General features: G+C 42.3%; 1 protein-coding gene across 9 annotated transcripts in view; it reads right to left on the bottom strand.

Annotated features, from left to right (window-relative positions):
• EIF4E2 (eukaryotic translation initiation factor 4E family member 2) overlaps positions 1-14,130 on the bottom strand; it is a 32,149-nt gene that overhangs the window by 15,820 nt on the left and 2,199 nt on the right. For 6 of the 9 annotated variants that reach the window (XM_005574629.5, XM_005574630.5, XM_005574628.4 and 3 more), the window contains exons 2-6: positions 10,437-10,551; positions 8,951-9,085; positions 3,132-3,236; positions 854-1,006; positions 621-757 (exon numbers count right to left, since the gene is read on the bottom strand). In XM_005574629.5, coding sequence (XP_005574686.1) covers positions 621-757; positions 854-1,006; positions 3,132-3,236; positions 8,951-9,085; positions 10,437-10,551 — 645 coding nt within the window. The remainder of the gene's footprint in view (positions 1-620; positions 758-853; positions 1,007-3,131; positions 3,237-8,950; positions 9,086-10,436; positions 10,552-14,130) is intronic. The other 3 variants (XM_045367912.3, XM_074010529.1, XM_045367911.2) reach the window with 1 other exon arrangement.

The following is a 14,130-nucleotide window of genomic DNA, read 5'->3' as shown; positions in this document are numbered from 1 at the left end:
GAGCAAGCCTAACAGTGATTCTCACTGTAGACAGAAAGCTCTATTTCCCGTCCTAGGGAGACTGCAAAGCTTATTTTCCCTGTGGCCATCATGCTTCCCTTTGATTCTGCTCTCTCACACACACACTATCCCCCTTCTTCTATGAGTCAGCTCTATACACAAGGAAATGGAGTCATTCCTGATAAGTAGTCAGTATCCCAGGACAAAGAAAACAGACTGAAGCTAACAAGTTAAAAAGACATGCAGAAGTGGGGTGAGGGTGGGCAGGGTGAAATTATCTTAAAAAACAGCAAGAAAAAGAAAAGCACTTGTCTTTCATTTTAAGATAGTGGTTAGAATATGAAAGACAGGACAGCCTGTAGAAATTAAGCAAGCCCAGGCAGTGCAACTGGGTTTCTGCAGACAGGCTCTCTCTGCTACAAAGCACCTGGTAGTATAGGTGGCAGGGAGCCTCGCTGACAAAGAACTGCAGCAAGTAGCCAGAAGCCCTGGAGGGAAGGCCTGGTCTGTCCCTTCTCCACAAGTAAGTCTCCTGTCCGGTCATATTCCTCTGGGCCCAACTACAGATCTACTTCTGCTAAGCTTAGGGACACATCCTCCCATAACCCCCCAACACGTACTTGATGCTGTCGGTGTGAGTTTTGTATTCCATAATGGTGTTGGGAGGTAGGTTAAGCACTCGCCGAAGTGTGTCCCGGATTCGGGCTGTGGTTGCTTGGTCACTGGCAGTCTTATTCCATATTGAAATAATGTCCTCCTATCAGAGGAACACAAGGAATCATCAAAGCAAATCAGAGGCAGCGAGGAGAGCAAAGGCAACACAAGAAACCAGACTGGCCCATGGGTGGCTTACCTGAAAGCGGACAGACACCACAGCCCCACAGATCTCCTCCCCAACCATGAACTGTTCCCCCAGCATGGCCAAAATGAGATTCTCCCAGCAACGGGAGGCCAAGCCCTTCCGCAGCCGAATAATCCACTTGCCACCATTTTTATTTGCATCATCCTGTAAAAAGACAGAAAGCACTGAAGTTAAAATACGGTTTCACAGTGTTTTTTTTTTGTATGAAGGCAGTAAAAAGCCAATAATCTCTTAAACACTAATAAGTCATATCATTTTCCAATTATTCAACTCTATAGAAAAACTGATGGTAGGACTACGGAGAGAAGAAATGGGGAAAAAAAGAAAAACATGGCTGGGATCCTTGGCATAAGCCATATATTAAAATGGCTTAACAGACCTTTTAAAAATAATCCCCTTTACTGGAAATACTTTAGGAATCAAAATGAAATGATGTCATATTTCAAGCACGGATCATCCCTTCACTTGCTAAAAGTACTGAGTGTCTGCTGGGCGTGGTGGCTCACGCCTGTAATACCAGCACTTTGGGAGGCCTAGGCAAGCGAATCACGAGGTCAGGAGATCTAGACTAGCCAGGCTGACATGGTGAAATCGCATCTCTACTAAAAATACAGAAACAAAATTAGCCGGGCGTGGTGGCGGGTGTCTGTAGTCCCAGGTACTCAGGAGGCTGAGGCGGGAGAATGGCGTAAACTTTGGAGGCAGAGCTTGCAGTGAGCTGAGATGGCACCACTGCACTCCAGCCTGGGCAACAGAACAAGACTTTGTCTCAAAAAAAAAAAAAAAAAAAAAAAATACTGAGTGTAACTACATACCAAATACACAGTCATGAAGCCCCAATCTAGTTTTTTTTTTTTTTGAGACGGAGTCTCCCTCTGTCACCCAGTCTGGAGTGCAGCGGCATGATACCGGCTCACTGCAACTTCTGCCTCTCGGGTTCAAGTGATTCTCTAGTCTCTGTCTTCTGAGTAGCTGGGACTCCAGGCGCATGCCACCATACCCTGCTAATTGTTGTATTTTTAGTAGAGACAGGGTTTCACCATATTGGGCAGGGTAGTCTCGAACTCCTGACCTCGTGATCTGCCCGCCTCGGCCTCCCAAGGTGCTGGGATCACAGGAGTGAGCCACTGTGCCTGGCTGAAGCCCCAGTCGCTACTTAGATCCAGTCTAGTAGAACAGACAGGCAAGGATATTAATTACAGCAATGCTACTGTAATTATAAGTGCTGCTGTTAACAGATATACACACTATGTTAAGGAAGAACAAGACAGTTGGAAACAGTCAAGAAGCGGGTCTTTTTTTTTTTTGAGATGGAGTCTTGCTGTGTTACCCAGGCTGAAGTGCAGTGGTGCAATCTCGGCTCAGTGCAACCTCCACCTCCTGGGTTCAAGTGATTCTCCTGTCTCAGTCTCCCGAGTAGCTGGGATTACAGGTGCCTGCCACCACACCTGGCTAATTTTTGTATTTTTAGTAGAGACGGGGTTTCACCATGTTGGCCAGGCTGGTCTCAAACTCCTGACCTCAGGTAATCTGTCCACCTTGACCTCCCAAAGTACTGGGATTACAGGCATGAGCCACCAAGGCCTGCCAAGAAGTGGGTCTTAAGGGCAATAGGAGTGAGTCAGGAAAAGCAGGCGAAGGGCACTGCGGGCACTGGAAAGAACATGTCTGCGCAAAAACTGACAGGAGGGTCCACCTGCAAGGAAGGGAAGATTTAGAGATAATGGGAGATGAGGCTTGAAAGGTAAATGAGATGCAAGATCATGTGAGCAATGAGGAGCTGTGTAAGTTGGGCGGCGTGGATGTGACCACATGTGTCTACTCAAAAAATGCCATGGCATCAGAATAGAAGATGCATTACACCAGGGTGCAGTCGAATACTGGCTCTGCAAACAGTTCTAGGTCTTCAGTTACTGCCTTTAAGCTTATTTTCCTACCCACTTTAATCATATGTGTACTATGTAAAAATATTACACGCATACACAAACAAGTTCTATAGGGATAAAAGTAACTGAAAACAAAAATCCTTTAATGTTCTAATACCATTTTAGTCATAAAACAGTCTTTAAAAAACACCCAGCACTAACCCACACAGACAAAAAAATGGCATCAGTGCATTTCTCTAGAGGCTCAGGTTCCAAGGATATACTGGAGAGTGATGCAGTTTTGAGAGAAGACTTTAAAATACTTTTAACCTTGGTAGGCTAAGAGACAAAACAAAAAAACCCAAACTTGCTCAAAAAAGCAGTCAGAGACCATTAGTCCTTACCTCCCACATGGGTTTAATTCCTTCTTTAAAGAGATGGAAGTCACTGTGGCCTGTCAGGTCCCCGGGACGTACCATGTGGCTATAAAACCTCCAGAACTGCTCCACCTGCAGAGAGAAGACCCCACAGTAAAAAAGATGTGTCTTGTATTTTTCTTTGAATGCATCCCGAAGTTGAAATTTAGTTAAGAACATAAGCATGGAAGACACTATACTACAGGCTGTCCTTTTCAGAGGACTCATTTTCATGTGTGGCACTGTGAGGGAAGACATATTAGAAGAAAAGTGTATCATCTAGTTTCACGAAAGAAAAAATGTAACATTAGCAATACAAGAATAAAATCTTTGATGAGAAATGCAAGCCTGAGCCAGGAGCTTTAGTTGGTGAAACCATGTTAATACGCACTCTCCCACTCAAGCCGCAGGACAGTCATCACATGCAATAAGAGGACCAGGTTTTTGCACAATGGAAACTCTTTAGCCTTGAGGTATATTAAGTGCCACACAGCCTCAGCCTGAATCCATTTTTTAGAACCAAATCACTTACTGATCAAAGATTGTTTCACTGGCAAATATAGCATTTGCTGAATGAAATACTTCTTAGACCTGTTTAGTTACTAAGCATAAGTGATAGAATCAACCACTTGTACCACACATACTACTCTACACCATGGTGCTGTTGCTAAAGTCCAGGCCCATCCAAAATCGTACAGGACTTAGCTTCTCATAGCTAGGGTTTAAGGCCTTCTTCTTAGCTAGAAAAATTATGTTTCTCCTTGCTGCTCCTTCACAATCCCATGAGAAAACTAGATTTATATTTTTCTATCAAGTATATGCTTATTTGTATTCATCACAGTAGTCCCATTTTTCTCATTAGTGTCACCTCCCCCCTTAAAAAAAAAAGAAAAAGAAAAAAAAAAGAGACAGGATCTGTGCAGCAGTATGATCATAGCTCATTATAGCTTCTAACTCCTGGTGTCAAGGGATCCTCCTATCTCAGCCTCCCAAGTAGCTGGGACTACAGGCTCATTAGTGTCTTGATAGGACAGATTATTTCCTTATTCACAGAGGATACCTAGTAAGTACTGGCCAGTGAAGAGGCACACTTTAGGAGGAAAGAAAAAACATGAACACTCTGATGAGAAATAGCTGGTATTTGCCAACTTGCTGAGCAGGCTCTAAATCAACATACAGCAAGATACCACAACTATGGAGCTGACAATGGGTACTGAGTAGACAAAGATTCAGGTCATACTTCTAGATTTCAGGAGCACCTAAGGAGAAATCAATCTTACACTGGGTGAAATGGCTGCCCCTTTAGTTCCTCTCTGGCACAAGAACATGTGATGCATCTTACATGTTAAAAAGAAGTCAGGAACTAACGCCATCTATAGGGCTTCAAGGCAGTGCTTCATATTCAGCAACTGCTAAGCTTAGCTGCATATAGTGACTTGGAATAGTAAATGGTCATATGAATACAATCGGCAATAATCTAAACCTTTATCCACCCTAACATAGTTGAAGAGAACTAAGTACACCCCCAAATGGCTCATTGTGAATAAGGAACTGAAAGAGGCTTGGTGAGGAGAAAGTATGGCAACCATCTCCACTTCCCCAGTCAATAATCACTTTAATAGTTTGGTCTCCTCCAATCTTACAACTACACTGCACAATCTTCTTTTTTTTGTTTTTGTTTTGTTTTTTTGAGACGGAGTTTCACTCTTTTTGCCCAGGCTGGAGTGCAATGGTGCAGCCTTGCCTCAGCTCACTGCAACCTCCATCTTCTGGGTTCAAGTAATTCTCCTGCCTCAGCCTCCCAAGTAGCTGGGACTACAGGCACATGCTGCCACGCCTGGCTAATTTTTGTATTTTTAGTAGACGGGGTTTCACCATGTTGGCCAGGCTGGTCTCGAACTCCTGACCTCAGGTGATCCACCTGCCTTGGCTTCCCAAAGTGCTGAGATTACAGGCGTTAGCCAACACGCCTAGCTCCACTACACAATCTTATATGCAAAGAGGTGAAGTTAAACAGCTCGAGACCATCATTCATTCATTCATTCATTCATCATTTGAGATGGGGTCTTGCTCTGTTACCCAGGCTGGAGTGCAGCAGTGTGATCACGGCTCACTGCAGCCTCGACCTCCCAGGCTCAAGCAATACTCCTGGCTCAGCCTCCTGAGTAGCTGGGACCACAAGTGGGCATCACCATGCCCAGCTATTTTTTTATTTTTATTTTTTGTAGAGATGAAGTCTAACCCTGTTGCCCAGGCTAGTCTTGAAGTCCTAGATTGATCCTCCCTCCTTGGCCTCCCAGAGTGCTGGACTACAGGCATTAGCTACTGTGCCTGGCCTGAGAAATATTATTAAACTTTAAAAGATTTGACAGTTCTAATTGAAACCAAAAAAATAAGCGTTCACAGACTCAGAATATGAGGTGCAGAAAGGACTTCAGAAATCATCTCAACAACTTGTTTTATAGTTGAGAAAAGTTTCAGGACTGAGTTGCTCTAGCTGAGAGTCAAGCATCAGAATAGGTGAGCTCTGATTACCGAGTCCAGTGCTCTTTCCATTTCAAGATGATGCCTTCCTAGTCACCCTGACTTTAAGAACTTTTGAATGTTGTTAATGATTAGGCTAAGAATCACTGGGAAACACTGCTTTGAATTCGATAAAAGGATTAATAATGTAATTATTTATCTGTGATGAATTTAATATTGTGAGCCATTTCCTAATGACCTGAATTACATAATAGACTTTATTTCTATTTTTCAGGTTCAGACCTACGAAGTCAAAATGACAGACTTTAAATACTATCACACATCCAGTGAGCACTGAAGAAGCCTTAACCCGAGATAGTCCTGATGATAAATCATTCCTTAACATATACGCTGAAAGAAAAGAAAAACTCTCCTTGTACAATTTGGGTAAATTTTTGTATGTTTTTTTTTTCCCACAAGAGGGAAATAAAAATGCAAGAAGTATGCATAATTACTCCAATTTTTTTTTTTTTTTTCAGGTAAGATCTCACTATGTTGCCCAGGCTGATTTTGAACTCCTGGCTTCAAGCAATCCTCCCACCTTGGCCTCCCAAAGTACTAGGATTACAGGAATGAGCCACCAGGTCTGGCCAAGTTCTTTAAAATCGATCTTAAACCCATCTCTTCAATGGCAGTATTCCCCAAACTGGAATCAATTCCTTCTTTCCTCCAAACTCCAAGAGCACTCTACATGCCTTTCCCATAGTACCACTTATTGTCTATCCTGTATTAGAAATTCCTGGGCACATCTTATTTCCCCAAGGACAGGATCTGTGCCTTCATTCCTTTTAGAAGCCTACTAGGGCCTTGAATTCATTCAACAAGCATTTCTTGAATCAAATATGAACCAGTACACAAGCTAGTTATATTATTTCAAAAACCTCTTCTAAGTTAGCCGATTCTAAGATAGCACTGGCGAACTAAACAAGATCTTTGCTTTAGGCTGAAATTTTATCAGCTCGGCATAGTAATGATATTGATTTCATATTAAGCAGATTATAATTGAGTTGTAAGAGTATTCTAGATACAAGTATTAGATATGATTTGCAATATTTTCTCCCATTTTGTAGGCTATCTTTTCACTTTCTTGATAGTCTCCTTTGAGGCAGAAAAGTTTTGAATTCTGACGAAATCCTATACAGATAGGGTCTCACTATGTTGCCCAGGCTGGTCTCAAACTCCCGAGCTCAAGTGATCCTCCTGCCTCAGCCTCCCAAAGTACTAGGATTACAGGTGTGAGCCACCACGCCCAGCCAAGTATTTAATCTTTTGCTGCTTATGCATTTAGTGTGTTATTTAAGAAGGCTTTGCCTAACCTAAGTTCATTAAGATGTACTAACATTTTTCTTCTAAGAATTTTATAATTTTAGCTCTTACATTTAGGTCTATGATCCATTTTTTGTTACTTTTTGTACATGGTATCAGGAAGGAATGCAAATTCATTCTTCTGCACCTGGAAATCCAGTTGTCTCAGCACTGTTTGTTGAAAAGAAGATTCTTTCCCCAGTTACTGTCTTGGTACCTTACGTTACCGGTTTATTATAAACAAAGGACACAGATGAAGAGATGTGTAGGGCAAGGTATGAGGGAAGGTATGGAGGAAGGTTCAGGGAGCTTCTATGTCCCCTCTAGGTGCACCACCCTCCAGGTACCTCCATGTGTTCAGCTATCCGGAAACTTCTGTACCTGAGCTTCAATTACACTGGCTCCCCCATTTAATCCAGTGAATTATGACTGACTTGAGAATTTAAAAAAATTTTTAAGACAGGGTCTATCTCTGTTGCCCAGGCTAGAGTGCAGTGGCATAAACATGGCTCACTGTAGTCTTAACCTCCTGGGTTCAAGTGATCTTCCTGCCTCAGCCTCCTGAGTAGTTGGGGCCACAGGTACACGCCAACATGGCCAGGATTTTTTTTTTTTTTTTTTTTTTTAGTGTTCCCCTTTTCTCCAAATCAGCTAATTTTACGTTACCTAGGCTGGTCTCAAACTCCTGGGCTCAAACAATCTTCCTACCTCAGCCTCCCAAAGTGGTGGAATTATAGGCATGAGCTACCATGCCCCACCGTAACTTGAGACTTTAGATCAGATACTTAACCCAAGTTTTCCTTTCCTCATTTGTAAAATATGGATAATATCACTGACCTCATAGGGCTATCGAAATGATGGAAGGAAATGACACAAATAAAGTATGTGTTATACGTCCTTCCTCCTTAGCAGTTTGTTGTAGTATTTCCTACTGGAGTATTCTTTTCCAGTTTCTGCATTTTAAACGGACTAATACTTTACCAATCTCAAGAAAATGACAAACCCCACATTTGACTCTGCCCAGAGATTGAATGTACAGCACACACTGGGTACATAATAACCTTTGTTCAACTAGAGTGGTGTTAGTTGCAGATGGATTCTTGGGGTACACAAACCAAGTCACCTGGGAGAGAGATGAGACGGTCTGGGCTCTCTGACTGACAGTACCCACAAAAGCAATTATTAGACATTTCATTTTCTTTCTGAACACAGGAAAAAGATATTTTATGCATAATCGTTAACACAGCCAGAACCCTAATGGGAGCTTCTTAAATACAAAACTTTCAAAATTTTTCAGTTTACTGTTAAACTTCATGAGGATAGACAACATGTATTATAAACCTTTGTATTTATGACACTTTGAACTTAGTAAGGACTCCATAAATATCTACTTAAACAAACAAAACAAAACAAAACAAAAAATAGGGCCAGGTACAGCGGGTCACTCCTGTAATCCAGCACTTTGGGAGGCCAAGGCGGGTAGATCACCTAAGGTCAGGAGTTCGAGACCAGCCTGGCCAACATGGTGGAATCCCGTCTCTACTAAAAATACAAAAATTAGCTGGTTGTGGTGGCACATGCCTATAATCTCAGCTACTCAGGAGGCTGAGGCAAGCGAATTGCTTGAACCCAGGAAGTGGAGGTTGCAATGAGCCGGGATTACACCACTGCACTCCAGCCTGGGCGACAGAGCAAGAGACTCTGTCTCAATTAAAAAAAAAAAAAACCCCAAACCTGTTCTTTTGTATTATGCCCTTCTGATCAACTCTACAATTCTCCTATATGTTGATACCTACATGCTAACCATGGATATCTAGTGAGAAACCTAAAAATGAACAAATCTGACTCCGGAGGCTCAGGTCAGTCAATTAAGAAAACCAGAATCTTAAATAGGTTACTAGGAAGGTAAATAAACATCATATCGATACAGGCATGAATGAACTATCAAGGCACACTCCATTAAATCACCAAGAACTCACAGAGGCAAAGGTGCCAATCTGTTTGATATTCTGTTCATAGCTCTGTGAGCTGGTGGGACGGCCGGGGGTTCTCCTGGAGTACCAAAAAGTGTAGTTGTACTGCAGGGGATGCTCTGCTGGTCCAGGAACAACAGCCTGGGAAGTAAAGAACGTGTGTTAGTCCTGGGCATTTGTCATATGGTCTGAGACTGAGAGAACATTTTACAGTGTCAATCTTTACCACCTCCACAATTAAAAAAGGATATACAACCTCAACTACCCGCAATGTGCCCAAGATTCTGCTTACACAGTACATTTCCTCAGTGGTTAACCGATTCCAAATTCCTCTAACACTTTACCTGTGTTCTTATGGCCTTTGTAACTTTCTGCCTCATATAATAACAGGTATTCACGTTTGTATCTTATCTCAGCCTATGCCCAGTCCAAGCACTGCTTTCTCTATGAGATTCATCACTGTCAAGTTACTTAACCTGTTTCTGCCTCATCTTCTTACCTGCAAAATGAGGAAAATAATAACAACTATCTCATAATACTGCCGAGAGGATCAAATGAATTAGTGGATATACAATGCTGAGCAACTGGCAACGTGCACAACAGATGTCAGTATTGTTATTATTGGTACTATTAAATGTAAGCCCCTTCCACAGTCTCATTCCCCTTTGTGTCCTCTTAGCATCTAGCATAAAGTGGCTTGCCCTTGGAGTGCTACTCAATATTGCAGAATAAATGAATTAGTGATTGCTTTGATATTTCTTCTTTTGTTTGTTTTTTTTTTTGAAATGGAGTCTGTTGCCAGGCTGGAGTGCAGTGGTATGATCTTGGCTCACCGCAGCCTCCGCCTCCCGGGTTCAAGCGATTCTCTTGCCTCAGCCTCCCCAGTAGCTGGGACTACAGGCATACGCCACAGCACCCAGCTAATTTTTGTATTTTTAGTAGAGATGGGATTTCACCATGTTGGCCAGGATGGTCCTGATCTCTTGATCTAGGGATCTGCCCACCTTGGCCTTTCAAAGTGCTGGAATTACAGGCATGAGCCACTGCACCCAGCCTGTTTTGACATTTCAAGGAAAAAACTGATCTCTCTCTCTCTCTCATTCCCTAAGTTTTCCCTTTTCCAAGTCACTTTCACCTTAGACTATTGTTGACTAAACTGTCTAAAATTTAAAAGGGTGTGTAGCATTTGAAACACTCAACAGTGGCCTAAGAAGTAGCTAACAGCCTTGTTAAGCTCCAGGGCTAATCTCCTCCATCTCAGGCTAGGAGAATGCTGAAAGCAAGGCAGCATCTCAAGATTTTGCGGCAAGAGAAAAGTTCTAGGTCCCCAAATGAACGTCAATGATTGCACAATGTTTTTCTGAGAACAAAGTCAGATATTCCAACACAGGATGCCATCAAGTTAATCTGGTATCTTCTAGATAAACAGATTCCACAAGACAATAAAGTCTCAAGTTCAAAGGCAACTACAACTGTGCAGCGCAAAACTCACCTTTCTCTTGCTACTGCTCTGATTCTTGTCTCGTTCCGTTTTTTCCTTCTCACCATCTTTCTGTGTGCTGTTTTCTTCATTCTGATCATGGTCCCCACTGTCATCATCTTTCAAACTGAATGGAAAGGCAACATAATACTATTCTGTGATGAAGTCAATTCTTGCTCACCTAACAAAGCCACCAAGTCATATGAACTACATGTAACCAACCCAAAGTCACTCAAATTCAGGCCCTGAGATGTGAGAAGGGCAAAATAATACAGACAGGCAAATTAGGAGGATTAAACAAAAACGAAATGCCCATCAGCTAACTTGTGAACTCCAGAAAGCACTGTCTTTCAGTTTTCTAAAAAGGCACAAAAAGAACCAGTTAAAGGGACTGTTTAAGGTATACAGTTTAAGGGATTGTTTTCCCTGCCAAAAATGGAGTAAAAAATGAGAAGAGTCTCTAATGCTTTGGCATTTCAAATGAAGGTTAAAAACGTACTATCTGCTTTGCCACTTCTCCTTACCACCTCTTCTACACTTCCCCACTGTCACTACTTTAGTTTAGGCCCTCTTCACCTGACATCTCAATCATACAATAAATTCCTCAGTGGTCTTCCTGACACAAATCTCTCACTCTCTATCCACCCTTTCACCAGCATTATCTTTTTAAGTGCAAATCTGACATTTAACTTTCATGTTTAAACTTTCAACGGTCCCTCGCTTTTTGATGCCTACCCTCTAAGATAAAGTACAGCAAAATGTAAAATCCTCTAGAATCTGACTCCTGCCAGCCAGGATCCTCCACCTCTAGCAATCTATATTCCCGTATCGGTGCCATTTGCAAACACCACCCCTTCAGTCTGCCACACCATTCCTCCCATGTCTGTTTTTCCTACTAGAGAGAGAGTTCCCTTAGAGCAGTGTCTTATTTCATCTTGGTATCTCCTGCACCCACGGCAAGATGTTGCCTTAACATGCAGCACTAGAAGATGCTGCATAAATGGTAAACCAAAAGGAAAAATAAATGACTGAAAGAATAAATGTGTTCTTGCTTCATAAGCACAAACGTACTTTAGGGATTACCCTCCCTTTCACGAGCAGCGAAACTACCCCAAGGTTTTCAGGTACACCTAAAAATCAATGGATCCAGACAAAAAGATAAATGGAAGGTGAGTTTGCAAAGACAATAAGAAAACCATTTATTCTAGGGTTGGACCATTAACTCATCAGAGATCTCTCCAATCATCTTTCTTGCCCCAATAACTATATATGTGGTCAAATGAAATTAGGCAGTTCTCAAGAATGGTACAAGAAATGCTCCAATTATAATTCAGATACTATCCTATTCAGATACATAAACATGTTGCAGGGTACTTTGTGTTTTTTTTTTTTTTTTTTGCCCATGAATCCCCAGTGCCTGATACATTAAAAGCACACAATAAATATTAGAATGAATGCACTAGTCACATGTTGGGGTCCCTGCTCTCCCCATTTCACAGGCCTAGCTGTAGGATAATCTCAGGAGGTTATGCCCTGTGCCATGAACCTTCCCATCCCTACCCTGGTCAAGACACAACTAGGAAGGGCACCTGACCAAAGGGCAGTCCAGCCCGGGCAATAACCTATGCCCCAGGGCCTTGCTCAAATATATAAGCAGATTCCTCCCCTCAGCATTCATCTAGGAGGAGAAAGATCATAGACTTAGGAGTTGCGGCAGCCATATGCGCCCCATGCAAGAAAAGCCCTGAAAGAATTAAGACAATGAGCAAAAGCAGAGAAAGCCAGGAGATAAGAGATAAGAAAGCCAGGAGATAAGAGAATGGGGCAGATGAGCAGAGAAAATGCAGGGGACTTTCATTTTGTTGCTGGTGCTACCATCTCTCTGGCTTTTATTCAGCCTCCCTGGACTTTCAGGAGACCATCATCTGCGCTTATGATATTCCCTTCCCCTTTATTAAACATTTGGTTTCCTTTTCAAAAGGAGTCTGTCTAGCACACAAGATCTATGGATTAAAAATTACCAACATCTACCAAGCATCTATGGTGTGTATGAGCTACCAGAGTGCTTGTCCCCAAGGACCCAGCTGAGGAGAAAAGGTTCACAGATATATCCATGCCTCAGCACGGTGCAAAGGCCCCTGCTCTGCTCACATGTCCCAATATCATCTCCTTCCTGGTCCCAACGAACTCTTTTCACTCCAGTTGTATCATCGTAATTTTGATGCCCCAATTTTATCCTTCTGCTGTGCTCATCATGTGGTCTCTCCTCAAGAAGTCCTTCTTTGCCTAGTTAACTTGTCCTACAGGACTCAGATCGAGGGCCACTTTCTCTTGGAAACATTTCCTAACCTCTCCCGACCTAGGCTAAGTTGGGCTCTCCTCTTCTGAACTTCCCCATATAAATGTTTGCACTTGTTCCAGCTATACTCTCATGGCCAGTTCTGTCTCCTGATCAAGAACATCTCAAGGGTTCTTCTGCTTAGGCCCAGGACAGCTCTCAACTCTCTTCTTTAGGGCACACCCCTAGGATGCAAACCCTATTCCTCTCTTCTTAGCTTCCAACTCCCACTATAGCCTCTGGGGTCCCTTGCATTTAGATCTTGGTTGAAGAGGGGTATAGTCATCCCAGCATCTTGTTTTTGCTAGTCCCAAGAAAAGCATATACCTTCCTTTCTTTTTAGTGGTTTTGCTGCTTATCACTACCAGGAAACAGAGAAAAAACTAACAAAAATAATTGTCAGAGAAGAAACAATGTTCCTGTGATCCCTGGACCACTTCGGATTCCTTTCTAAGACAGTAAATGGGAACCCTAATGGACCTACACCTAGTGCTTTTATTACCTGAGGGTGGAACTAACCAACTACTCTGCCCTCTAAGCCTATATTTAAGGCAAATCTTATAAGCTACTCTTCCCAGCTTCAAGCTGGATTTGAGTCAAGATACCACTCAGCCTGAAAAATCAGTGCTCTGTAAACTCAGGCAGTCAGGTAGCAACTCTGAGGCTGTCCAGACTGAGAGGAACTTTAGTTAGCTTGCTAAGCTTCTGCCCAGGTATTTCCTCACCCTCTGAACTAGACCAATTCCTTGTGGGCAAGACCTTGGTTCAATTCATCTTTATACCCCCACCATCAGACAGTGGCATAAAACAAATTTCCATTTAATGAATGGGTCTATAGAATCAAAGCAATGAGTGCCAAATACGTGGTTTAGACAATAGTTAGGAATGGGCCCAAAGTTAACGATACAGAATAAAAAGCAAATGATGTAGAATACGGACAAAATCAAGTACAGTGGTCTAGATCTGAAAACCATGTTTAACTACGTCAGGACTGCAGTTTTTGTGAAAGCATCTTAGGGTTTTACATATCAATAGGATCACTGGCAATGCAATCTAAGGACTTGATAGGTCTACCCCCTCTCCACAAAAGCAATTATAATCAAAGGTTTCATTCAGAGAAGTTGAGTCCATACAGTAACGGAGATTAGAGCTAATCTTTAATATGAGCCCATTAGATTATATACTACTGTACTCAGCTCCAGCCACTGGACTTCTGGAAGAATTCTGGCAAACTGGAACATGTCCTTAAGAGCAATGTGGTAAAGAGTGCAGATTAGTAAAGAGAGCAATGTGATAAAGACTCCAAATATGCAGCAATGGCCTAAAAACTGCAGAATTTCTGAATGAAAAACAACATAAAAAAATAAA

The sequence above is a fragment of the Macaca fascicularis genome, chromosome 12, assembly GCF_037993035.2.
Source record: "Macaca fascicularis isolate 582-1 chromosome 12, T2T-MFA8v1.1".
NCBI classification, from domain to species: domain Eukaryota; kingdom Metazoa; phylum Chordata; class Mammalia; order Primates; family Cercopithecidae; genus Macaca; species Macaca fascicularis.
This window is presented reverse-complemented; position numbering and strand designations above follow the sequence as displayed.